At 52.6% G+C, this 25,109-nt stretch overlaps 1 protein-coding gene across 22 annotated transcripts in view; it reads right to left on the minus strand.

The window, feature by feature from the left end:
• Nucleotides 1-319: 319 nt before the first annotated feature.
• LOC146431052 (protocadherin gamma-C3-like) overlaps nt 320-25,109 on the minus strand; it is a 216,829-nt gene continuing 192,039 nt past the window's right edge. For 20 of the 22 annotated variants that reach the window (XM_085073295.1, XM_085073285.1, XM_085073286.1 and 17 more), the window contains exons 2-4: nt 20,186-20,244; nt 6,994-7,082; nt 320-2,721 (exon numbers count right to left, since the gene is read on the minus strand). In XM_085073295.1, the coding sequence (XP_084929421.1) occupies nt 2,495-2,721; nt 6,994-7,082; nt 20,186-20,244 (375 nt within the window). In that variant the 3' untranslated portion in view covers nt 320-2,494. Of the gene's footprint in view, nt 2,722-6,993; nt 7,083-20,185; nt 20,245-22,256; nt 25,002-25,109 lie in introns of those variants that run through there. The other 2 variants (XM_085073297.1, XM_085073291.1) reach the window with 2 other exon arrangements.

A 25,109-nucleotide genomic window follows, 5' to 3' on the forward strand; every position in this document is an offset into this window, starting at 1 on the left:
CAGATCCCTGTCAGTGATGGAGACCTGGATCCTCTTGGGGCTGGAGAAAGAGCTGAAACTATGGACCCCATGGTCTCCTCAGTCATGATCCACAGCCATTTCACCCTCCACTCAAAGGCCTGGGGGACCAGAGGATGGGGATGCCCCAAGAGCAGGCTGTGGACACAAGACTGGGGGTGCATCCCCAAGAGCATCCCCACTGCTGGAGCCAGGCAGGGGCTGAACCACCCCCCATCAGAAGCCTCAGCCCAGCAGCAGCACCGGGATGGACAGACCCCAATCTGTGCCTCCCTTTTCCCATCAGAACAAACACCATTCATTCAGAAGAAACCATTTTATTATTTTTTTTTCCCAAAGAAAAAAAAAAGCAATATAAATATTAGAGTATAAAACTTGCGTGTAACACATCGACATTGGTCTATATGGGTATAAGAAGGATATAAGCATATATATAATATATAAGTATAATTCAATATTAGACACATTGAAAGGGCAAAAGTGTTTCATTTCACGTACACTCGGAGCACAGACCACATGGAAAGAAGATACAGAGAAAATTGAAAATACTGATGTCCACAAGTTAGTTACCGCGATTAAAAATAACACGCCACTAAATACACGACACTCACTATGCTACCTCAGATTGCAGATTAAAAAGAAAATATAAAGACTACGATTCAGCTACAGCATTTCTAGAGAGGGGGCAGGTGGCAGCTGCAGGGGACAGGGTGGGAACCGCTCCCAGTGCAGCCAGCGCCAGAGGTGGCTGGATCCGGATGAAACACGGCGGATGCTCCTGCTGCCCTGGGTTTGGGGAGGGGGCAGGGGTGGGGAGAGCCTGGCTGAAAGGGCTGGATCTGCTCGGGTGAGTTACGTGTTAGTGATTAAAAAAGGAAAAAAACGACACACACCCCCTGGGAAACTCGGCGCGGCCCCTTCCTGGCCACCCCCCAGCTCCTCTCCTGGCTCTGGCTACACAAAAGGGGGGGTTCAGAGCTGCTTTGCCATGGGGAGCTGGCCTGGTGCTTTGGTGATGGGCACATGGAGAAACTCTAATCCTCATCTTTCAATTCTCCCCGCAGGGTGCAAAGCTCAAAGTAGGAGCGTCACCTCCTCCAGGCTGGCCCCACATGGTCCCATGTGACCCTCCCCCAATTATCACCCCCTGTTTTGCAGCATCCCCCCTGCTCTTGGGTCCCTTCTCCAGATCTGGTCCCCAAACGCCACCAAAACAACCACCACTTACTCAGTCACCAACTCAGCACCAAAGCCATGCACCGGCAGCTCCGCAGATCCCACCACGTTGGGCGAGACCCCAAAATAACACCTTGCAGAACCGCCCTACCACCCCAAACAACCTTTGGGGCCAAACAAGAAGCAATGAGTTTCCCCACCCCGCCTGAGCCATCCCACCCCCTCCCACCCCTTCCCCAGGGCAGCCCCGGCCGAGGCTCGGGCTGCCGGTGCGGTCACACCACGTGGGCATGCGAGGACTTCTCGGGGTCCGTGGAGCTACTGCGCTAGTGCAGGTGTGAGGTGAGGGACGTGCATGCAGACACCGTGTGCAGACAGTGAAGCGTCGTCCCCGTGTCCCCTGCGCGGGGACACGGCCAGGCCTGGCCGCGGGGGAGCGAGGCTCTCTTAGCCTTAATTCCATAAGAACATCGACTGTACATATAAATATTTACTGCAAAGAAGGTTTGAGATGTGTCTGCTCTTCGGAGACCCCTAGAACCGCCGGGGCAGCTGCCGCACACCTCGGCACGCTCCTCGTGGAATTCCCTGCCTCTCACACAGCAGGAGGGCTTTTTTTCCTTATCGTATTTCAGGCCATTAGTGGTTACACTTTAAAAAAAAAAAAAAATGTTTAGGATGCAGCTATGCCATATTCCCTTTGACTCATGCAATATAAACACTTATTTTTTTATTTCCAGATGACAGGTAAGCAGGAACTGAAGCACTCCCTACCAACTTCCAAAATCCATCGCTCTCATTGACTGGGGGTGAATTTTACGAATGGAAAATTTAAGAGCAAAGAACTGGAGCATGGGCTCTAAGCTAAGAACTTCCTTTTCCTTTCCAAAAAATAGTTGAAGGGCTGTAAATTAAAAGATCCACATTAAAATTATTTACACTGGGCAAAGCCGAGCACAAGCCTTGTGCCTTTCTCGGACTACCTGGGAGAAAATCGGATCCAAAGACATGGCAAAAGACCTTCCGCCTTTGCATATTCTAATACCCGAGGGATTGTATAAAACATTATTCACAGGGCACTTGTTTGCGTTCGGTTTAGATTCCGGATTGGTTTCCATCATGAGACCTGAGAGCAGCGAGCCCCTGCTCTCAGCTCTGATGATGACGAGATACATTCGCAGCATTTCCTACTTCTGCATCACGAAAAAAATTCACATTCGTCCTCCGGCCTGGGCTGTGGTTTTGGGGGAGTGCTGGAGCCGGCTGCCCTGTAGCTCTAAGGTCTCCTTCTTCTTCTTCTTTATTTCTTCTCCTTCTTCCCGGATTTCTTCTTGTTGCCTCCGGCGGGGGCGGCGTTCTTGGCGTCGCGCTTGCCGGCGGCGTTGGTGAGGGTGGCGTTGCTGCCCGGGATGTAGACGTTCTGCCGGTAGTCGGGGACGTGCTGCAGGGTGAACTGGGGGCCGTAGCGGGCGCTCAGCCCCATCGTGCCATTGCCGCCGCCCAGGGTCGAGTTACCGTCACCAGCTTCTGTGGGGAACGCCGGGGGAGGGGGGAGAGAGAAGGGCAGGATGTTAAAGCCAGCTGGAGACCCCAACCCGAGCCCCAGCAGACCCGCGGGGTGTCAAACCCAAACCCAAACCCAAACCCAAACCCAAACCAACATCACCCTTCAGCTCCCTACGGGGCACAGAACCCCTCCCGAAACTGCCCATTACAAACATATTGTGCAGTCACACCATTAGTGATGCATTAAAGGAAATCCGATATTTATTTATTTTTCCGCCGCATTTAAAACCCTGCCCGCGGTATGTTTCTCCAGCCAGGTTTATTCAGCGAGCAGGGCACAGGAGAGGAGAAAGAAAACCCCTCCCCTGCAATACCGCAAAATGGCTCTAGGAAGCCAAAGCACGAAGGGAATCAATGCCAGAGCGTGTCTGATGGTCCAGATCTGCGAGCAGGGGGAGGGGAAGGCAAATTCATCCCTGTCGCTATGCAAAGCTCCAGCACGGAGAGAACAAGCACGGGAGTGGGGTGGGGCAAGGGCCCCCCCGGGATGCTGGGGCTCTGCTGGATGGAGGAGAGCAGATGGAGACGGGGGGATGCGCGGCGGCAGGGGGAGAAATGAGCACGGGGGGATGGCAGGACTCAAGTGATGCTGTTGCCATGAGCTGCTGCAGGATCTGCTCCAGTGCAGCTGCCTGTGCACGGCTCAGGGTGGGATCCTCGCACAGCCCTGCCTCAGGAATGGTGTGCTGAAACTCAGCCTTTGTATCAGTTATTGTGGCTCCCATCTCAGCCTTTAACTGCCCCATGCTCATGGCTGGGGTCAGGCTGTCCTGGGAGGCTGGGGACACCCAGCAAAGGCACCCAAAGGGTCTGAGGCAAAGCCCAGGGGTGCTGCTCCCTCCTTTCACAGCAGAGAGATAGTGGGAACAAATAAAAACAATGAGCAGAGAGGGTGGGCTGAGTCCCCTCATGCTTCTCCTCACTCCAGCCCAGCTCTGTGCACATCTCCGTGTTGCCTTTGCTTTTCCCTAAGCAGATGGAGGTGGCTAAGCCAGACAGAAAGCTGGACAAAAAGCTGGACCTCCTCCCACCAGCCCCCTGAAATATAGCTGTGTACACATTCCCTTTGCAGGGGTCGGAAGGATGAAGCAACTGCAGTTTGAGAAGTTGCAGCTGCTCTGCTGGAGCGAGCAGAGAGGAAAACACAGCGAGGCTGAAAACAGGCACGATATTGTGCACCGAGGAAGGGACTGTGGTGTACAAACACAGAGACCCGGCCTGGGGAAATGCCTCTCACTTCCTGCTCTGTAAGCATTCTCTGCAGAAGAATTCTTCCAGAGTCCCCATTAAATGGGTTCCAGACCTAGCAGGGCTTGGAGGGCCTTGGGCTGGGGAGATGTGTTCTGTAATTAGTGATGTTCATTGCTAATCCTCTCTCGCCTCAGCAGCAGCTTAGTTCATTAGCAACCAACTCAAGACCATGGCATTGAGGTGTCACAAATGATCCCCAGGGGATGAGGTGACCAGAGATGTGCAGGGACCGTCCCACAGGGGGACTACAGCCTTCAGCCATGGGGAAGGTTTTCCTGCACTGCCCCAGCTGGAGTCAGCCCAGTGAGAGGCTGGGTGGACTCAGCACCTTCTCCTCCCTGGGTATTGCTGCCCTGTGTCCCCCCTGGGCCATCCCAGACACACCAGGGCTCTGAGCAGTGACAGGCTGGGGGCTGCCAGCACCATCACAGTGCCCACGAATTCGTTTGCAGTCTCAGCACAGCTTCCACCAGGGAGAAAAAGGCACTGGTGAAGTTCCCAGCCTGCCAGTCGATCCCGGGTAAGGGCGACCGGCTGTTTCTAGGTAACACTGACATTAAGGTTGAAAAGAAGAGAGAACAGGAACAATAGAGGGTTATAAATGGGCACCGAGGTGCTCTTGCCAAGCAAAGCACTTCAGCTCTCGTTGCTGGAAAGGTCACGCTCAGCCTCTACCAGCAGCCTGTCATTATCCCAAACAGTCCTGAGGAGGAAAACAAGAATTTGGGCTTTGGCAAAAATAACCAGCGAGTGGCTCCATCTCCCCCGTGGGTGGAGGGGAGGCCGGGGGCAGCCCCAGAGCATGTGTTGCTGCAGCTGCTGGTGGGGCTTTCGGGGGACCCAAAATAGTGTGTCTACCCCTGCCTGGGGGGACAAGGACCTCCTTGGGCTGCCTTTCCGTCTGCTCTCCCGCCATCCCATGGCACCTCTATAAATTCTCGCTGGAAGGCAGAGTATTTTAAGGACAGGATGTCTGTCCTTTAGTGTCTGGTGTCCTGGAGCATCTGTGCCCCTCGGGCTGTCCTAGCAGCTGCCTCTGCCCATTCAGATCGCTCAAAACACTGGCTTTTCCTATTGCTCCCAGTGGCAAGGGAGGAAGATCCAGTGAAAGAATGGATGGGAAGGGAGAAGTCCTACAGCAAGGTCACAGTCCTGGAGGAAATCAGGTCCCCAGGTGCTCTGACTTGTGATGGTAATTTAACCATCGGGAAAGTGATTTATTCCTCAAAGGACCAGATTGTGCAGGTTCGGCCTGACAGGACCAGCTCTGCCTCCTGCTGAAGCCAAGGATAAACCCCTGGCCCAGGGTAGGGACCATCCAGGACATCACCTGTGTCACCGTGTCCCACCTGACACCCTGGAGCTCAAACTGAGCTCAGTGGGTGAGAGAAGAATCATTTAAATGGCCAGGAAATCATACCCAGGGATGGGTAGCTCAAGGCCTAATGGGCAATTAGTGCTGCCCCTAATCAAAGCCTGCTCCAATCAACACTATTGGATTAAAGAGAGAGCCGAAATGGGGGATAGAGAGCAAGGGTGACATGAGAACTGTGCTGGAGGAAAACACTTGTGCTGTGTCCCCATCCACACATCCAGCACAGAAATGGCGTGAAAAGGATGGATAAGGGAAAGCCATTATCTGGAGGGTGGATTTGATTGACATTGACCCACTGGTTGGACTGGAGCCGTGGGAGAGGTTGGGGCTGTTTGAGACTTGTGGATTGGGGCAGATTTGCTCCAACAGGGCCTGGGGCTCCATGGAAGTCAGTGCTTAACCTGGAAGGGACACGCTTAGCTCTGATCCTGGGGATTGCTGGAGCAGCAGCCAGAAAAACAGCTTTATTTACCAGCAAGGAAACAGGATCTGGAGACACTGGGTGATGATAACCACATGCAAACCCACGGGCTATTTTTCCATGGTCGTTTTTCAGAGCAAAGACACATTTTCATGTAGTTTCTTTCTCTGGAGTGTAAACAACTCCCTTGTCCCAGACCTTCATCCCTTTCCCCAGCCACAGCAGCTGTCTCCAGGCTGCCCAGTGTCTGCAGAGCAGCAAAGTTCAGCTGCAGCAGCTTTCCAAGAAAGCAACACCAAAGCCATTCCTTCTCCCTCAGATTCCTTCCCTCCCAACAGCTCAAAGAAAACATCCTAAGCATTTTGCACTGGGTTTTATGGCTGTTCTTCTATTTTTAAATCAAGGGGGGAAAGACTTGGAGGTATTTATAAACAAAGGCTATATGAAAACCAGGCTCTTTATCCATAGTGCTGCAGAGGGATAATTGTCCTTGTTTCATGCAAAGCCACCAAAGCGGGTGTGTGGGAACATCCCTCCCTGCCCAAGGCTTCTGCACAGCCCTAAACCAGAACAAACCAACCCAAAATGACCCCAAACCACCCCACTGAGACTACAACTGCAAAAAGGCAGCAGCAGCCAGTGGGGAAAACCGTAGTGAGCCCGTGGCTCGGCAGAGGGACCTGGGGAGCTCCTCTGCACACAGGGTTTGTTGGGAATACTGAGCCAGGCATTTGCTGTTTCCCTAGTCCAGCCACAGGCAAAACTTCCAGCCTTCCTACCCTCCTCGCCTTACAGCAAGTTGCAACACAGCAGTTTAATTTACTGCGACTTTGTGGAACCAAGTAGTTCATAAAACATCATCTCAGGACTGGCTCTTTCATGGCACACAGCCACAGCACAGCCAGGTGATGTTGTTTTGGTACAAAGAAAATAGAATTTGGGTGGAAGAGATGTCCCTGTCAACAGCAATCTGGTGTCTCCTCTGCCTGGATCCTTCCTGACCCCTCTCCTTGCAGAGACATCAGTGCTTTTCCAGCAGCTTTGGGATCTGTTGAAGAGGAACTTTTGCAGCCAGCCCAGTCAACCCAGATAAATCAGTCCCACAGCATCTTATCTATCAGCATGAACCCGAGACAGCCCCACCAGAGCAAGAGTCAGGGTTTTCCCACAAGTGATGGAGACCAACCATTGGCTGAAGCCAGGATCATGGCTTGGAGCATCTCTGTGTCAAACTGGTTGTTCGGCCAGGCTCCAGCTTCCTCTCCATTCTGGGAGCTGTGGGAAAAGAAAACAAACAGCGAGTTACTACAGTTCAGTCAGGAGTGGGCTGGTCCAGGACATGCTTTAAATCCTTCTGTCAAGTAGCACTCAGGAGCCAAGACCCTTTCAGAGGTGTCTATCCCTCACCAGGCTCTTGAAGAATAACCTGCAAAAGCACTTGGGGACTCAGTGGTGCTTCCAGCAGCACCCACCTAACTCCTGCTGCCTTCAGAGGCTACAGCCAGCACCTCATCACCTCAAAATCACACCCATCCGGAGTCACAGAATCACAGAATGGTTTGGGTTGGAAGGCAACTTGAAGATTATCCAGTTACAACCTTCTGCCATGGGATATAATGTAATCCCTTCCCAAAAATATAATGTAATATCACAAAACTGCTGTCCTAAAGCCCCATTACCCTCGTAATGACCAGGTGCTCTGTCATTTTGCAGGCTGTGAGGGGATGCACCTTTCAAGCTATTTCAGGTTACATCTCCATTCTGCAGCTTCATTCATATGATGGAGGGTGAGAAAACCCCGTGGTGTGGTGGGTTTTGAGATCATCATGGAGCAGCTGCCTGGCACCACAGACCTTGCTCTGAACAGAGTCCAAGATCAGTCCTGGGGAGGCTGGAGCACGAGGGAGAGGAGAGCAGGGAGCATCTGGGCATCTGCCTTGGTTCCCCTTGGCTGCTGGAGGTGCTGAGCACCACAGATCCGCCTGGGAAAATTCAGGGGATGCTGACAGACTTTGGCTGAGGAGGTTTTGTGACCGAGGCGACAATCAGCACTCTGTGTGCAGTCTAACAAGCCCTGCTTTCATGTCTGCCAGGTGTCAGCTGTGCTCAGCCACCCCTCACTGGTCAGGGCTGTGCTCCCAGAGCCCCTCCAGAGCCTTCACACTTCCTAAACATCTCACCAGCTTCCTGGGCTCCCCTCTGCTCTGTCCCTAAATGACTGCACCACTCAGATCACTGCTCTCTCCTGTCCCAGCTCTGAGCTGGCTCTTTCACCCACAGCTCTTTCCACCCACTGGGATGCCAGGATTTAGCCCTTGGCTGTGTGCTGGCTCCCTTGGGATGAGGGCTGCCCTGCTCCTGCAGCTGGGAGCTCTCCTGCAGTGACACAGGGGAGGATGGGGGGCTGGAAAGCCTTTCCCATGAGGAGGCCTTAGCCCATTTCCCAGGCAAGTTTTCAAGCCACCAGGATACAAGGCACAGAGGTGGCATCCTCCACCACTGTGCTCCCAGCCCTTATACCCAGAGCTACCAGATCCCAAAGTCCTACTCAGACCCCAACACCCTGCTCAGAACTTAATGCCTTGATCAGACCCCAATGTCCTGCTCAGACCCTGAATTCCTGTTCATATCCCAACACCCTGCTCAGATCCCAGTGCCCTCTTCAGACCCTGAAGCCATGTTCTGTCCCCGAATTCCTGCTCAGCCATGCTCAAGCAGCTGATATCCCCAGCTCTAGGGTGTCCTGCTGGCAGCTCCATGTCTGAGCACTCAGCACCCCACACGCTGCAAATGCCAGCACAGGCACGGCCGGTGCCAGCTCAGTGCCAGCTCAGTGCCACGTGCTGGGCAGCAGATGGGCTCCTCACGCCCTGCTGAGCATCCCCCTGCCCAAGTGCCCCTCCACCTGCGCCCTCACACACGGAACAGGCTCAATGTGGACATTTCGGAATGGGGATGGACCCACAGGAATGTTCTTGAGGGTTGGATCTGCCTCAGTGACCTCATAGTGTGGGAGGATGTTGCCCCAGCTGCATCCAAGCTCTGCAAGGAGAGAAGCCTTGAATGCACAAGAGCTTTCACCACCCATGAGAAATCCTTCCCATGAGGGTGGGCAGGCCCTGGCACAGGGTGCCCAGAGAAGCTGTGGCTGCCCCTGGATCCCTGGCAGTGTCCAAGGCCAGGTTGGATAGGGCTGGGAGCAGCCTGGGATGTGGAAGGTGTCCCTGTCATGGCAGGGGTGGGATGGTGTGTAAGGTCCTTCCCAACCCAAACTGTTCTGTGATTTTATAATATCCATTCAAACTCCCTTTGAAACACAACATCCAACAGTGAGGATGCTGCACAGACACTCCCAGGTGCTCTGCAGAAAATCTAGGTTTAAGCAACTTGTCCAAAATGCAGGACCTGTGCCAGGCCCAGAGGACCATCCCTCCCCTTCTGTATCCCGTGCCTGATCCATCCCCAGCCGGGCCCAGGGCGCTGCTCTCACACCAGCTAATCTTTAGAGGATGCAAATAACCACTAATGGAGCAGAAGCTGCCCCGGCACGACCCTGCCGGCAGCATCCCGAAATACCTGCTGCCTGCCGCATCCCAGGGCATCCTGAGCACTATTTATAGCCCTCCTGCGCGCCGTGTGTGGTGGCACAGTTTCAAGAAGGCCAGAAGTGAGGCATCCTCGCCTCCCAGATTGATTCCTGCGCGATGGTTGTGCCGAGACTCCTCGGCCGCGGGTCCCCTGTCCCCGCTCGGTGTTGTGCCAGGCAGCGGGGACAAGGTGGGGACAGCCCTGGGGCTGCAGTGACCTGTTAATGTCACAAACAGGGCTGGGAATAGAGCCCCGGGCTAGATCCAATAAAGGACTTAGGAACCTAAACTCCATTGCGAACCACAACCCATTCAGCCACCAGTTAACCCCAGCAGTTCCTGCCCCCCACCCCGGCTGGAAGCTGAGGTTCCCAGGTTTTGCAGGGCTTCAGGAAAGCTGCTCAGAAACATCCCTGAGCCTGCAAGCTGCTGGCCCTGGCTCTGGAAGCTGCCCAGGAATGAGGGTGGTACCCAGAGATGGGGGAAGGGAAAGCACAAGAAAATGCCAAATACATTCTGGTATTTTTTCTTAATTGTAATATTCCAGTGGTTTGAACACTGTTTTGAAATCGGAGGATCAGGTTCAACTCCCTCTTTGATGTGGCAGTGCCAGCATCACATTTTCCACCTCCCAAAAGACTCTTGCCTCCTCTCCCACCCCTCCTTCAGGCAACCAGCTTCCCTGTAGAGAAGTTCCTCCTGCCAGCTCTTCCATGCCCTACGACAGTGGGAATGCACAGAAGGAAAGGCGCACCCTGTGGTCAGGAAATTCACCTGCATCAGGACCCCTGACCTCACTAAGCTCCTTCACCTGGTGGTCCTTGCCCCCACCCCAATAGCCCTTGCCCCCAGGGCTGCATGAAGGCACAGACAGGAGAGCTGGCACCACAGGGCACCAGACTTGGCCAGGAATGGGTTGGAAAGAAAGGGATGAAGGACCTGGTTAGTCCCTGCAACCTGCCAGGGGTCTGAGAGGCACAGTCCAACTCTCCCAGTGCACAAGGGGAGTGGCTGAGCCAAGGAACGTGGATCTTGCTCGGGGGGTTTTGAGCTCTTGGTTTAGAGTTGTGTGGCCCAGGGAAGGAGGACTGTGCATCAGCAGCCAGCTCAGGATGGACAGCCAGGACTAGACCCTTTCAGACTCCTTTCCTTTCTTCTGGTCTTGGTGAGGGAGTGAACACATGAACTGCAATGAGCCCCAGCAGCCCCTGAGTCACAGCTGTACTGCACTGTCAGGGGTACAACCAAAACCCTGCATCCCCTTAATGCCCTGTGGGATCACAAAATCAGACAGGAGAGGGGCATGAATCACAGAATCCTACAATGGTTTGGGTTGGAAGGGTCCTTAAAGATCATCCAGTGCTCCTAGCTCCCACACTTCCAAGCTGAAGGAGCTCTCTCAGCCTCTCCCAGCCTGCCTTGGGCTCCAGCACTCAGGTCAGTTTGGTGGCTCCCATGTGGCCCTGCTTTTGTTTCCCTGGGGAGCCCAAAACTGGGCACAGTGCTCCAGGGGTGGACTGTGAGTGCTGAATTGAGGGCAACCTCTTGTCCTGCTGGCTACAGCCTTACCAGTAAAACCAGTCAGTCTCCATCCCAGCGAGGGTGCACTGGTGACTCAACCTGACAGCCCCCCTGTCCTTTTCTCCAACCTTACTGCACCCAGCGTTCCCAAATTTTGCACAAAGAGCCCCAAAGCTGTGTGCCAGCTCTTCATGACGCCATGTAAAAAAAGCTATTTTAGAAATGCCTTAGCATTGCAAAAAAAAAAGGTATTGAACTCACTTCTCTAGGCAGGAAATTCAAGTGTCTCAATTACTTGCAGTGCAATCATCCAGAATTCAGAGGCACAGAAAAAAAACCCCAAGGGCTGTAATCTAAAAACACCCAAAAATAACTTCTCACTGTGGAGAAAGCACACAGCTGACGGCCAGACCTGGCTGCCTTCCACGGCTATAGGATGGGGCTGTGAATCACAGCTGTGAATCACTGACTCAACAATGGGCAGCCTTCCCTGCCCGGGGTGGGCACACCCCAGAGCCCCCCTTGCCCCTGCTCCCTGCTCAGGCACAGCCGTGGATGCTGCTGCAGGGATGCTGCCCAGAATGGGAGGGCTGGTTCCTATGGAAATACTCCGAGGACTTGGCTGGTTTTAATACAAATGCCGTTGATTCAATAGCGTGTTTTTCTAAAAACCCATCCCCCATAGGATAGATTTTTTTTTTCCCTCTCTCTCTGTTTAGTTCTACTCCACACTTCAAAGCTCAGAAAAGAGCTGGCTTTCATTTTCGGGAATGCTTCCAGCGTAGCTAGCACTGGAGAGAAGGAATCAAAGCCACATTGGAGACAAACCCAGGGGAGCAGCATCTTCAGGGCGTGGTGGACACGGAGCACAGGATAGGTGCTGTGCCAGGAGAGGCAGGAACAGCCCCTGCACGACCTGCAGATGCCTTCGATAAACCTGGCTACGTGGAAATTGTGGAATAACCAGACAAAAGGCTTATCTGGCAGCCCTGCCACAGCCCCACTGCATCCATCTGCATCCCAACACCACCCCATTAATGAGAGCCTCCTCAAGCACCACACCAGGGGTGCACTCGGCTGCTTTGCTCATCAGCTATTTCGCAGAACCCTCAGCCATCAGGTCCCTTTTTATCTTCCACTTCCAGCACGAAATTATTCAACTTCGAGCACGGAATTATTCATTTCCTTGCGGGGTTGCCATGGAACTCGTCGCTATGGCAGCCAAAGGCCTCGCAAACATTTATTTGCACAACCGCCCGATGGATTCCTGAAAAATTGTTTTCCTTGCTCTGCAGCTGGAAACACGAGCTGTAGCAGCGCCACAACAAACTGGAAAAGTTTATTCGTGCCAGAGCAGTGCTGTCAGAGCCCCAGGGGATGGAGAGGGCAGCTCAGTGCCCCGAGGACGAGACCTCAGCACTCTGAGGCGCCTGGCAGGGCTGTGGGCAGAGAATGGGGATTTTCCCGGGACAGCCTCAGCATCCATCCTCCTCTCTTATCTTATTTGGGTCTTTCTGGCTCCTATGGCAGTGCCCTCTCCCAGCCACGATGTCTCCCAGCCCGTGGTCCTGGCTGCTCCTGGAATTCCCCACTCCGGGCAGGGGGATGTGACTGGGATTTACTTCTCCTCCCGGACTCTCCTTTCACTCCCATTTACACCCCAGCTCCGGATGTTGTTCCCCCTTTCCCAGAAGACTGCCTGGGGCAGCATCCTGCCCTCCCCTCTGCCCCCAGCTCCCCGAGCCAGGGTTATCTTCAAGGCCATTCCTCCAGCCCCATTCCCGAGCAGTCCCTGCTCCCCGCCGGCTGCCCCCTGCCCAAGCCCCCTGCACTGCTCTTTCCTCTCTCTCGCTTCCTCCAAGCTCTCCCATCCCCCCGCTGCCTCCCACACACGGCTCCAGCCGGAGGCAGCAGCAGCAGTAAAATCTCAGCCTGAGCGTTCCCAGGCTGGCAGGGTGACAAGTGAGAGGGAGCAGATCCGTCCCTGCCGGTGCTGAGCCGTCGCTGCGCTCGAGGCGCGTGGGGACACAGCCCCGTGCTTGGGGACACGGCCCCAGGGCGAGCATCCCTCTGCCCTGCTTCCCACGCCAGCATCCCGCCGCCCACCACCCTCCCCCAGCCTCCGAAAAAATGGGATCAGCTCCAGAACTGCCACGATTTCCTGTCCTCTCTTCCCTGACAGAGGATGCTGCCAGCCCTTCCCCCACGTTCCCTCGGCTCCACACATTCCCGTGCACTTCTGTAATGCAATTACAAGGCCTGGAGGGAGCCTGGATGAGGCCCAGCTTTAAGATCATGACTTTGCAAAGATGGAATTGAAAATGTTAGCAAGGAAATGTGAGTGGGGGGGGAAGATTTCCAGCCTCCCAAAGCACTGGAGAGTATTTACTTCCAGCCCGTGGAGCTGCTGGATTGCTGCTGGGATGCTGCTCTGCTGGATGAAGGCACAACAAAAGCCCACAATGTCTCTAAAAGTGAAGCCAGGAACTCTTCTAACCCTCCTGAAGGAGACAGAGCTGACACCAGTAATTATCCCCCCCTGGCCATCCTGCCACCACCCGTGTCCCAGACATGCCAGGAAGGATATTTTGAGAAATTCTTTGGAAAGGTTGTTGTGCCTATTTGCTGGATCCATCCCTGCAGCCGGCCATGGCATGTGCTCAGCTGTGCAGGAAGCAGATGGAGAGAGAAAAATTAAACTAATACACGTAGCACCTGTTAAATTACCTAAAATAGCATTTCCATACATAAAACTGGTGATGTTTTCTGATTGTCCAATATTCTGGGGGCTCTCCACAATGGGAAACACATCCCATCACTTGGATATTTCCTTTTCTCCACAAAAGACTTTACAGCTTTTGTCCCACTTGGCAGGATCTGGAGGGCTCAGACTTCAAGGGCCATGACAAATGCAGATAAAGGGATTATTGGCCCAGAATGGTCAATAAGGGAAGGAAACACTCAGCTAGAAAGGGTTATGTGATGTAGAAAGAAGCCCAACTACAGAATCTGCTGAGAACTGGGCTGTTAAAAGGGAGGACCCAGCAAGCAGGAGTGCTCCCAGGTGGCACAGGGGAGCAGCTCTGTGATCTCCTGACTGTGGAAGGGCAGGTGGGGTGGAACCAGGACACACCTCTACAAACCCTTCAGCTTCCAATCCTAAAATCAGATCAGCTTGGCAGGAACAGGGGGAGGGAGAGCAGTTATCCAGGACAAGTCCTGCTCCCAGCATCAAAACAGCTCCTGCCTGTCCCAGCACCCCAAATCCACCCCAAAACTGCACCACAAGGCTGCAGCCCATGCTCAGAGCAGAGCCAGGCTCTGAGCAGCCTCACAGTCCTATAAAAGCAGTGATTTCTCTGCAGAGTTTGATAGGAAACCCCAGTAATAAAATCACAGAATTGCTAGGTCAGAAAAGTGCTCTGAGATCATCAAGTCCAACCCAGCACTGACAATTCCAGCACTAATCCATGCCCCAGGTGCCACATCTGCACAACTTCTAAACCCCTTCAGGGACAGAGACTCCACCACTGCCCTGGCAGACTGTTCCAACACCTGACGAACCTTTCAGTGATGACATTTTCCATAATATCCAACCTAAACCTCCCCAGGTGCAACTTCAGGCCGTTTCTTCTTTCTGTCCCTGTTCTCTAGGAGCACAGCCTGACCCCCTGGCTGTCCCCTCCTGTCAGGAGCTGTGCAGAGCCACAAGGTCCCCCTGAGCCTCCTTTGCTCCAGGCTGAGCTCCTTTCCCATCTCCCTCAGCCACTCCTGGTGCTCCAGCCCCTTCCCAGATCCATTCCCTTCCCTGGACACACTCCAGCCCCTCCAAGCAATGAGGCTCTATGTTTTCTTCAATCTTTTCTGTTTCACAACTCACCAGGTCAAACCTGACAGATACAACAGTCTGGCCCTTGCTGTGGTTCCCTCCAACGTGTTTGCTGAGCAAAAGCCTCACAAACAGACTGCTGTGGGCTGCGTCAGGACATGAACAACCACCCCAAATACACCCCAAAAAGGTCTCTCCCAGACCCCCCAGGACCTGGCAGAGGCTGATGATTTGAGCTGTACAGCCCCAGAGGATTCAGCAGGGGGAAAACCTCTTCAGAGCAGAGCTCATTCACTGGCACAACTCCTCCTGCCCTCAGAGATCCACAGCCCACATTAAAGCACAGCAGCTCTCAATCTTTGGAGAGCACTGTCACTTAGATTATGGCTATTCCTTCAAACCAATAGCCTCAAATAGATTTCCAGTGATTTTTCAGGCTGCAGGGCTCCACTCACACCTTCCCCAGGCCTTGGGGTGCCAGCTGAGAGTAGCTCCACACTCCACATGCTGCAGGAGATGTGGAAGAATCACTGCAGACTCAATACTAACCAGGCAGACAAATACAACCCAGTCAGAAGAAGATGAAATTTTAGCCCAATGACTGTTACACCTTTCTAATTCACCTGCAAAACGTGTGGAACCACACATGGCAAAGCAGATACCACTGCTGGCTTAACCCTGGGGTGCATTTGGGATGGAAACCTGAGGACTGTAATTTCCTAAACTTCCCACAGTGGCACTTCTCTCTGCTGCTCCTTTTACTCCTGTCAGTGAGAAGCTGCAGCCTGTCCAGCAGCCCTGCCTGGCATGTGTCCATTTCCATGTTTTCTGTGAATGAATAGAAGGCAAATCCATCACCATTTATCTCTACAGCCCCACTGGTGCCCTGTGCATGTCCTTTGTAGCCCTTTGGATCCACTATAGCATGACACAAATTCACAGCGTAAATTCCTGGGTGTTTACAACACCCACAGACACCCCTGTGGCTCCTGGGTTTGCAAGAATTTATTTTTAGGAAGGATGTGGGCAAAGGGTGCAGCTGTGGCCAGTTGTCCTTCTGCTGGGTCTCCACCCCCGAGCTGTGCAAGCCCAGGAATGTCCGTGTTTCCCTCTCTCTGGTCCTCTGGCCCCAGCTGCTCTGGGATGTCCCCCCAGACACACACATATGGGGTCAGTGTCCTGGTACTCTGTCACACAGGACATCCTGAGCACCCCAAAAAAACACCACAGTTCCTGTCCTGGCAATACATGCAAGCTTGGAGCCCCAAGAACACCTCTGAGAGCTTAAAGGACTATTCTTTATTCCCCTCCTCAGCACAACAGGCAGCCTGTTGATAGTCCTGCAAGCCAAACTCTTAGAGTTCTTTCATGAAAACAAAACAAAGAATGAAAAAAATATCTCTTTTCCTTCCTGGCTCTCTCCTGCTTCAACATCCCAGTGTCAGCCCCAAGCCCCTCGTGCTGTGGGCAGGGGGTGATGGCTGGGGGCAGACAGGGCAGCTGTGATGCTGTTTGATAAACAAGTGAAGCGAAGTGAACATCATTATTGGCTGTGCTCAGCCTGGCAGGGGAAGCCTGGCTAGCAACAGCTTCGGGAAGCATTAACAAAGAGGGATTTAGGATTGGAGACAACAAATGGAAGGGGGGTGTGAAATGGCACTCGGGATCTTCTCCACACGCTTTGCTCCTCCCTCCCCTGGAGTTGCTATGGTTTCTCACACTGCTTCCCACCTCCCTGAAAATCCCCTGCCACTGTCTCTGGGGAGTTTCCTGCCTGGCATCTCCTCCCAGTCTGTCCCCACAGCCCAAGACTGTCCTCACTCCTGCCACCAGATGCCCAGGACGTACTGGCTCTTCCCAGCCCGGCCTGTCTCACCTTCCCACACCCACCTGTGAGCAACACAGAGCCCTCCCCACCCTGCAGGAGGGAAATCCTGACTTCAGCCCGGTGTTTTCCTGAACAAATCATCACCAAAACAACATGCAGGGCACAACAATAAAAACAAACCAAAACAACAAGATGGGTCCTTTGTACCAGTCCTAGTCCCTGCATTCTCCTCCCATACACTGCCAGCCTCCTCCCCCAGGGAAACCCCACACTGACGATCCCACAGGGATATCCTGCAATGCTGCCTGACCATTCATTTACTCCACTTCGGCCAATTCATCACTAATCTCCACTACAGCCACTGATCTGATTTGTCTGAGAATGGCATCTGCTGCTCGGAATCAGTCTGGATTCATTTACATTTGCCCAGCGACAGCACGGGTGGAGTTTTTTTTTAAGAAAAACAAAACGCAAACACCATTAAATTAATCATCCTATCCTCCTGTTTCTCCCAAACAAGATTAATTCTGAATTATTTCGCTCAGGTCTGCCTCGCTACCACATTTTCAGAGCATATTGTCTGAGCTCTTATCTCCTGAGCATGTGCACCAGAGCTCTCCGTGTTTCAGAACAAAGAGCAGATTCCCTTTGTTGTCCCGTAGCAGCAGCTCTCTGAGTGCAGGGATGCACGAGATCAAGAGCTGGTCCCTGCCTTACTGAGCTTCCCCTGTTCTGCCTGGTTCCAGGTGCCCAGAGACAAGTGGGATTTGTTGTGATAGGCAGGGCTATGCAGAGAAAAGACAGGATTGTTTCTTCCCCAGCTCCCATAGAGACAGCAAGGGAGAAATCCCAACATGGGTTTAAGCTTGTTTCTAGGTTAGGGTCAATGCCAGGCTCCCTCCAGGATCCGTCCAAACACTGGCCCAAACTGCTGTGTCTTTATTGCTATTTAATTTGGGTCAAATAGAGTTAAGAGCACATCCCTTTTTCATGATTTTCAGCTAAAAGATGGGCTGTGCTCCCCAAGCAGCAAGCAGAGCCCTGCATTCCAGAGAGCTACAGAGCTTCACCTGTCAGCAGGAGACACCTTTGTACAGGATTTACCATCAGAGAGAGAACAGCGAGCAGGGCTCAGGCGGCTGCACTTGCCCCTTCTTTGATACCTGTACTAGCCAGCAGTGCCTGGGGAATGAACACACCAGGCATCAAAACGTTGGGAAGAGCACGGGAACAGCACAAGGGGGAGTGGGCTGCTTTCCAGGATCTGCCTGTTTGATCGCCAGGGAGATGTCAGGGCTGGGCACTGAACATATGAGAGCAATTTCTGTTTCTGTCCTTTAATGCTGTCACACAGGTTTGGAATAAAAACATCCCCCCTGCTTTAATTCAAAACAGGATGAAAGAAACTGGGGGGGAAAAATCACCAAGAGCCATTTGTTGCAAATGTGGACACAGGCAAGTGGGGGAAACAGCAGGAATTAAAATCCACTGAGTTTTTCCTGTTATTTCAGCACCAGCCTGTGCTTGGGCAAAGTCTCTTTCCAAAGTCAGGGTTCAGCCCCTGTCACAACAGGCACTGACTGGGGCTCTGAGCAACCTGATCCAGGGGAAAATGACCCTGACCATGGCAGGAGGTGGAAAAAGATGAGCTTTAAGGTCCCTTCCAACCCAAACCATTCTGTGATTCAACTGCAGCTGTGTCAGGGACTGTGATGGCACCCAGGTCACAGACCCTCAGCAGTGACATCGTGGCTCATGCACCAGAACTCTCATGTCATGCTCCTTCAGCTCCCACAAACAATCTGAGGCTGCCTTTCCCCTTGCCCTCTCCCTTCCCACGCCACAAGCTGCTCCTGTCTCTCAGGCACTGGGAAGGGGATGGAGCTTGTGAAGAGATCCAGGCAGAGGCTAGGAGCTGGGGTGAGTGTCACTGTCCCATGACCTGAGGAAAAGTCCCTTTCCCTGAGCTAAGGGGGTCTGGACTGCATCAGCTCTGTGCCTTGAAGAGCCCCAGCATGATGCTAGGAGAGGGAGCAGTAGAGCTTGCTCTGATGAGGCTCATTTACTGCCTTCTCACAGCAGAACAATTACAGCAGCTGTGGTGCTCTTCTGCATTAACAGGGCTTTGTTAATTGTCATTTGAACTAGAGCGGAAATGCTTGGAAAATTTTTCCTTGATTAAAATGTTGCCAGTGATGGGGAATTCAACAGACCTCTGAGAAAATGACTCCAGCTATAGCCTTGTTTTAAATCCAAGGCCGGTTTCCACTATGAACACTTTATCTAATTACATCAAGCCTTCACTCCATTTTAGCCTTATCAGCTAAAAGAGCCCAATAGCAAAGTTTAATCACTTCAACAAGTTGGCTGAAGCAATCTCTTAATTTTCTGATAAGCTAAATTATTGAGCCAGACCCAGGGAAAGGCTCAGGCACAAGCAGCTGCTGCAGATGTTTGACTGCAAGCTCAGACACCAAAATCCAGGACCCTATGCTCCCATGTCACCATTTTAACCTCCACAGGAGCTGCCCAAGTGGCCACCAGGAATGACAGAGCACAGAGATACTGTGCCTGACCCAGCCAGATGAGGAACCACATCACCCAAATTTAATACAGTATAATACACCTGAGGTATCATTCTCAGTTATGGCCCAAAAGGTGTAATATCTTCACATATAAATCATTGTGGAGCCAGTCTCCTCATACACAATAACCTCTGATGGGGTATTCACAGGGTGAGGTGGAATCCAGTTAAAGTTCTTTCTTTCAAGAGAGTTCACCCTCTGAAGGGGATCCCTGCCCCTGCCTATGAACCAGGAGGGAAGATGGGTGAGATAAAGAACAGCATTTTGGTGTCAATGGTCTCTCACTACAGACAAAGACAAGCAAACCCTGGTGGGCCAGAGGCAAGAGAGTGCCCAGTCAAGAGCAGTATAATGGCTTGGCTCTGCTCTGCTGCTGGGGCTTCCATTCTGATGTCACACACACCTCACAGAGGGGCAGTGGAATCTCCCTCACTGGAGATACTCCAGAACTGTCAGGACACAATCCTCTGCTATGTGCCCTGGGGTGACCCTGCTGAGCAGGGAGGTGGCAGCAGGTGACCCTCTGTGATCCCTTCCATCCTGACCCGTTCTGTGGTTCTGTGAGCACAGCTCTGCAGCACAGAGCTTGAGGCTCCATGACTGGTAAACAGAGTGCTTCCCAGTGACTTCCATAAAGGGACTTTTAATTGCTTTAATTCCTAAAGCAATTAGGCTTTTCAACCCAGGAACGAGTTTCTGTGCTCAACACCTGCTTTAGCAAAGAGGCCTTTCTCTGTGGAGCCTATTGTCCAGCACTTTAACCATCTCACAACTTCACCTGGAGTTCTTTCCAGTTCCCGAGCTGCAGACACCAAACCCAGACACACCACTGCCAACAGCAGCTGTCACACCCCCAGCACACACAGCTGACACAGGAGCAGCCCTATTTCTGCCTCTATCAGTGACAGGGACACCCATTCTCAGAGCTGCCACTCAAGGCATCACTGAAATCACTTTCCATCACTGAAAGTGGCACACAAAGAAAAGAAACCTTCACCCCACAGATAAACGAAGGAAGAGGCACTTACCCACTTGTTCCAGGTCTCTGGGTCTGAGAGAAGCGCCAGTCTGTGTTGGGCTGAGCTTGCTGCAAAGAAAAAGAAGAGTTTTAATACCTCCATTCTTGCCTTTGGAAATGAAAGCGAACTGATCCTGGATTATTTCAGTCTGGAATATCAGCATGTTCTGTCCAAGTGAAGCAAATCAATTAGAACAAAGAGAAGGCTCCCCCTCCCCCTTTCTTGAGTATTTCTGAAGCAGCATGAATACCAAAAACCATGACAAAAACTGTTCAGAGAATAGTCTTCCAAAGCAGCTCAGGAAACCAGGCTGTGAAAGAAATGAAGCATGAAATAAACTGATAAGGGCATGAATTCAGCAGGAGCAGTGGTACCACAGTAATGAGCTTGGAGGAGGAAGGGGGGTGTGAGGGGGTGGCAGAGTTAATTGATACTGAGAAAGATGCTTTTAATACTCTAAGGTAAAATGGTAACAGACCTTCCTAATCTCTCCTTCTTCTGTCTTTAAAAAGGCCTGCCTAAGATCTTGTTTCATGCATTGTCTTTGAATGACTTTTCCTGGCTGTTGTGGCCTTGGAGCACTACAATATTTTTCTGTCCACAGAGAGAAGAATAAACTTCCGACAGCAAGAGGAAAAAGCATTATTTGTTTAGGAGACACAATAACCTTCAGACAGAGCAGCACACTTTGTAACCTCATTAATAAGCCCCCGTATCGCTCTCTGCCCGTGTTATTTTACCAGCAGACAATGAACAGTTTGTAAATAAGGAAGGATATGGAGCAAGCCTGTATATTCCTGTTTGAATCACGCCTTTGTGGAAAGCACTAAATAGCACAACTGTTTCTGTTGGGAAGACACACACTTCCGAAAATCATAATCGTCTTAATTAACTCCAGGGTGATGACATACTACCTGGAAAGGACAACACTTCCCTCAGCTATTTTAGGAATGAGCAGTTCATAGTCCGTACAGTGGAACATCAGTTTTATGGGATTATTCTGCTTGTACATGCAATTACTAAGAAAAAGTGAAGACGAGTAGAGCTGACCTAGATTTTTATTTATTAGATGTGCTCTCACTAATTTCTCTGCAGCTTTGATGATACTCATGAAAGAAGATATTAGAATAAATTACTCCCCTAAAATAGATGCCCCACTGGTCCCCATGCTGCATGCAAATGAGGCTGTTTAAAGACTTGCCCTCCAGATTTCAGATATGCAGTTTTGCACACACTGGCACACAATACTGCACCAGATAAGCCCTTCCCAATATTTTGAATAGCCCTTCCATATTTTGAATTCCTGTTGTAATTACCATTTTCAAATTTAGGGCAGGCATTTGTGACACAGAAATTGCTTTACTTTTTATAGCCCGAAGTTATAATAGCTCCAGCTAAACACAGTCACCTACATCTATATTTAGACATCTGAGTACAAACAGCTCAAGTTTTCAAAGCTTGCTGCTCCTCAGCCTCTGTAAGTCCAAGGGCACATAAGGTCACCAGGATCTTTGTGAATAATGTCACTACTGACATTTCAGTATTTCAGTGCTAAATACTGAATTCAGCTCCTTGCTCAACATGACCAAGATGGAAAATGATCCCTTGCCGAGGCACAGTCAGTAATTAATAACACCTGGAGCTTAAGAAATGAGAAATTTCTACAATGCATCTCTGAAACTGCGCAGAAGAAACACAGGCAGACTTTCCTTTCAGATAACCTCCTCCGCACCACAGTTCATGTGCCATGTAGGAAAAAGATGCTAAACAGAATCAAGAAGTTAAACCCCAAAAACACCTGTTCCTGCTAAGAATCACTTTAAAAAGAAATGAGTATGAACGGAGCCAAGGGAAAACTCTCCACTACAAACACAGTCTTTGATCCTATAGTGCTGCTCAGCCCCTTCCCCCACCTCCACCAAGCCGAGCCAAAACTTTCACCTGCCACCTCGCAGGAGATGACAGTGACACATGCTCCCTGAGGCCACCGTCTCAGGAGGAAGGACAGAGAACAGCCAACTGGCCTGGATATCACAAACTGTTGCACTTAGCAGAGAGGACAGTAAGAAACAGCCCTTACCCCATCGCAGGGACTTGCTAAGGTGCTGGTCACCTGCTCGTAGGCAGCCACGGTCTCCGCAGTGCTAGAATGGCTGAAGGGCTTTACAAAGAGGAAATCGCTCTGGTCAGACATGGGCGAGAAACAAGAGGTGTAATTCTGTGCCTGGGAGGTCAAGCCCGCTCCTCCCACGTCCAGGTACTTGATGAAGCCATCTGGCTTCATCTGCCCTCGGAAATGGGAGGTGGGCTTGCGGCCAGTCCCTCGGCAGCAACCCATGAAGGTCCAGCTGGCACCGCCAGCTTTGAGACACCGGGCAGCCGCCAGAGCAAACATCACGCAGGACACAAGGGAGATGGACACCAAGGAGATGATGAGGTAAAGCGTTAGGTTGGTATCCTCGGGAGAAGACTGAGGGAGGTCCAAGGACTTGGAGAAGTCCTGCACGCTGTTTTCCTCTGGAGAAATGACTATTACCACAGAGGCCGAGAGGGACGGCGTGCCATTGTCCCTCACTAAGACCACCAGCCTGTGGGAATCTTCTGACTCCCTGAGAGCCTGTGCAACCCTTATCTCTCCAGAACGGCGTTCCACTTGGAAAGGCAAAGCCTCAGCAGACTCCTGCAGCTGGTAGGACAGCCAGGCGTTATGGCCACTGTCAGCATCAACTGCTACAATTTTGGTTACCAGGTAGCCAGGTTCTGCCAAGGCTGGGATGGCTTGGTGGAAGGCAGAGCCCTTGGGGACAGATGGGTAGACAATGTTGGGAGCATTGTCATTCTCGTCCAGGACAAACACATGGACCACAGCAGTGCTACTCAGCGCAGGAGACCCAGCATCCTTCACCTCCACAGGCACCTGGAACACCTTGTCCTGCTCGTAATCCAGAGCTCGCACGGTGTAGATGGTGCCATTGTCCTGGTCTATTCGGAAGTAGGTTGAGATGGGTACATCCTGCATCCCATTGTCCAGGATGGAGTAAGACAGCTTGGCATTGCTACCCTCATCAGGATCAGATGCTGACACTGAAAAGACAGAAGTGCCGGGAAGGGAGTTTTCCTGAATGTGAGCTGTATCAAAAGGGCTGGAGAAATTCGGCGCGTTATCATTCACGTCAGCAATACGGAGATAAAAGCTTTTTTGTGTGGCCCTCTGGGGGGTCCCTGAATCCACAGCCCTCACTGTGATGTTGTATCCACTGGCCTTCTCCCGATTAAGGGGACCATTGGTGACCAGCGAGAAATGCTCTTTAAAAGATGACACTAGTTTAAAAGGGAGCTCCTTTGCTATCTGCAGACGGACCTGCCCATTGTCACCAGAATCGCTGTCCTTCACACCAATGAGGGCGATCACAGTGCCTGGGGTTGCATCCTCCTGCACTGGGCTGGAGACAGAGGTCAGCACGATCTCTGGGCTGTTATCGTTGATATCAATTAATTCCACTCGCAGGTGACAGTGGCCTTCCATGGCTGGGGATCCCTTGTCCCGGGCTCGAACCGCAATCTCATAAGCACTGGATTCCTCATAATCCAGCGGGGCTTTGGTCCTGATCTCCCCTGTCCGGGCATCTAAGGAGAACAGCTTGGTGAATTTACCAGGTGCATTATTGCTAGTTTTGAAAGAATATTCCACGTCCCCGTTGGGACCTTCATCCAGGTCGGTTACATTCAGCTTGGTGACCAGAGTGCCCACTGGCACATTCTCCTCCAGAAGCACCTTGGATATGGGGGGGTCACAGACAGGAGGGTTGTCATTTGCATCCAGAACATGGATGGTAACCTTGGCAGTGCCAGATTTCACTGGATTCCCTCCATCCAGGGCTGTCAGTGTTAGATGATGAACAGGCACTTTCTCTCTATCCAGTGCTTTTTCAAGCACGATCTCAGGCATTTTAACCCCATCTCCTCTCACGTTGATGCTCAGGGCAAAATGCTTGCTGGGGCTGAGCTCGTAGGTGGAGATGGAGTTGGAGCCCATATCTGGGTCTTCTGCTACCTCCAAAGGTAGCCGAGTCCCAGGGTTGGCTACCTCAGTGATCTCCAACACCACCTCCGGCTTGGGGAACTGGGGCGCGTTGTCGTTCACGTCGAGGACGTCCACCTCAACCCGGTGGAGCTGGAGGGGATTCTCCATGACGAGTTGGAGGTGCAGAGAACACGTGGGGCTCTGCCCACACAGTGCCTCCCGGTCCAGCCTGCTGTCCAGGAGCAGCACACCTGCCGCCAGGTCCACCTGGAAGTGCCGCTGCCCACCCTCGCTCACCAGGCGCAAGTTGCGGGCAGCCAGGCTCCGCACCTCCACCCCTAAGTCCTTGGCCAGGTCGCCCACAGAGAAGCCCGGTTCGCGATCCTCGGGCACGGAGTAGTGGAGCTGGGCGCAGCTGGGAGCCGGCAGGCAGGAGAAGGCTACGAGCAGCAGCGGGAGCTGCCATGGCAAACTCTGTCCCGCAAGCATCCCGTGCCGGGTGTGCGAACGGAGCAGCGCGGAGCGGAGCGGCGGCGGCTCCGCGCAGCCTCCCCCGCCTCCCCGCCCCCGCAGCCGGCCCCGGCAGCCGGAACCCCGCGCCCCGGGGGGGTCCGAGCGGGTTGTGCAGAGAGGAAGCCGCCGCCGGAGCCGCCGGAGCCGGACAGGGAGGGATGGAGGAGGCGGGGGAGGGGGCGAGCGCAGCCCGGCCGGCTGAACCGCTTCTCGATACGCAAAGACACACAAAGTCGGCGAGCGGAGGGGATGGACCGAGTGACAGTTTTACGTCTCTCCACAGCCCCCTCCTCCTCCTCCTCCTCCTTTTTCTCTCCCTCCTCCTCCCCTTCTCCATCTCACCGCCTTCCCCAAAATACGCACGGCGTAGCCCCCCCCTTCCCCCGCTGCCGCCAC

This window comes from Lichenostomus cassidix, chromosome 13 (genome assembly GCF_008360975.1).
Source record: "Lichenostomus cassidix isolate B80296 chromosome 13, HeHo_3.0, whole genome shotgun sequence".
In the NCBI taxonomy this organism is placed as follows: Eukaryota; Metazoa; Chordata; class Aves; order Passeriformes; family Meliphagidae; genus Lichenostomus; species Lichenostomus cassidix.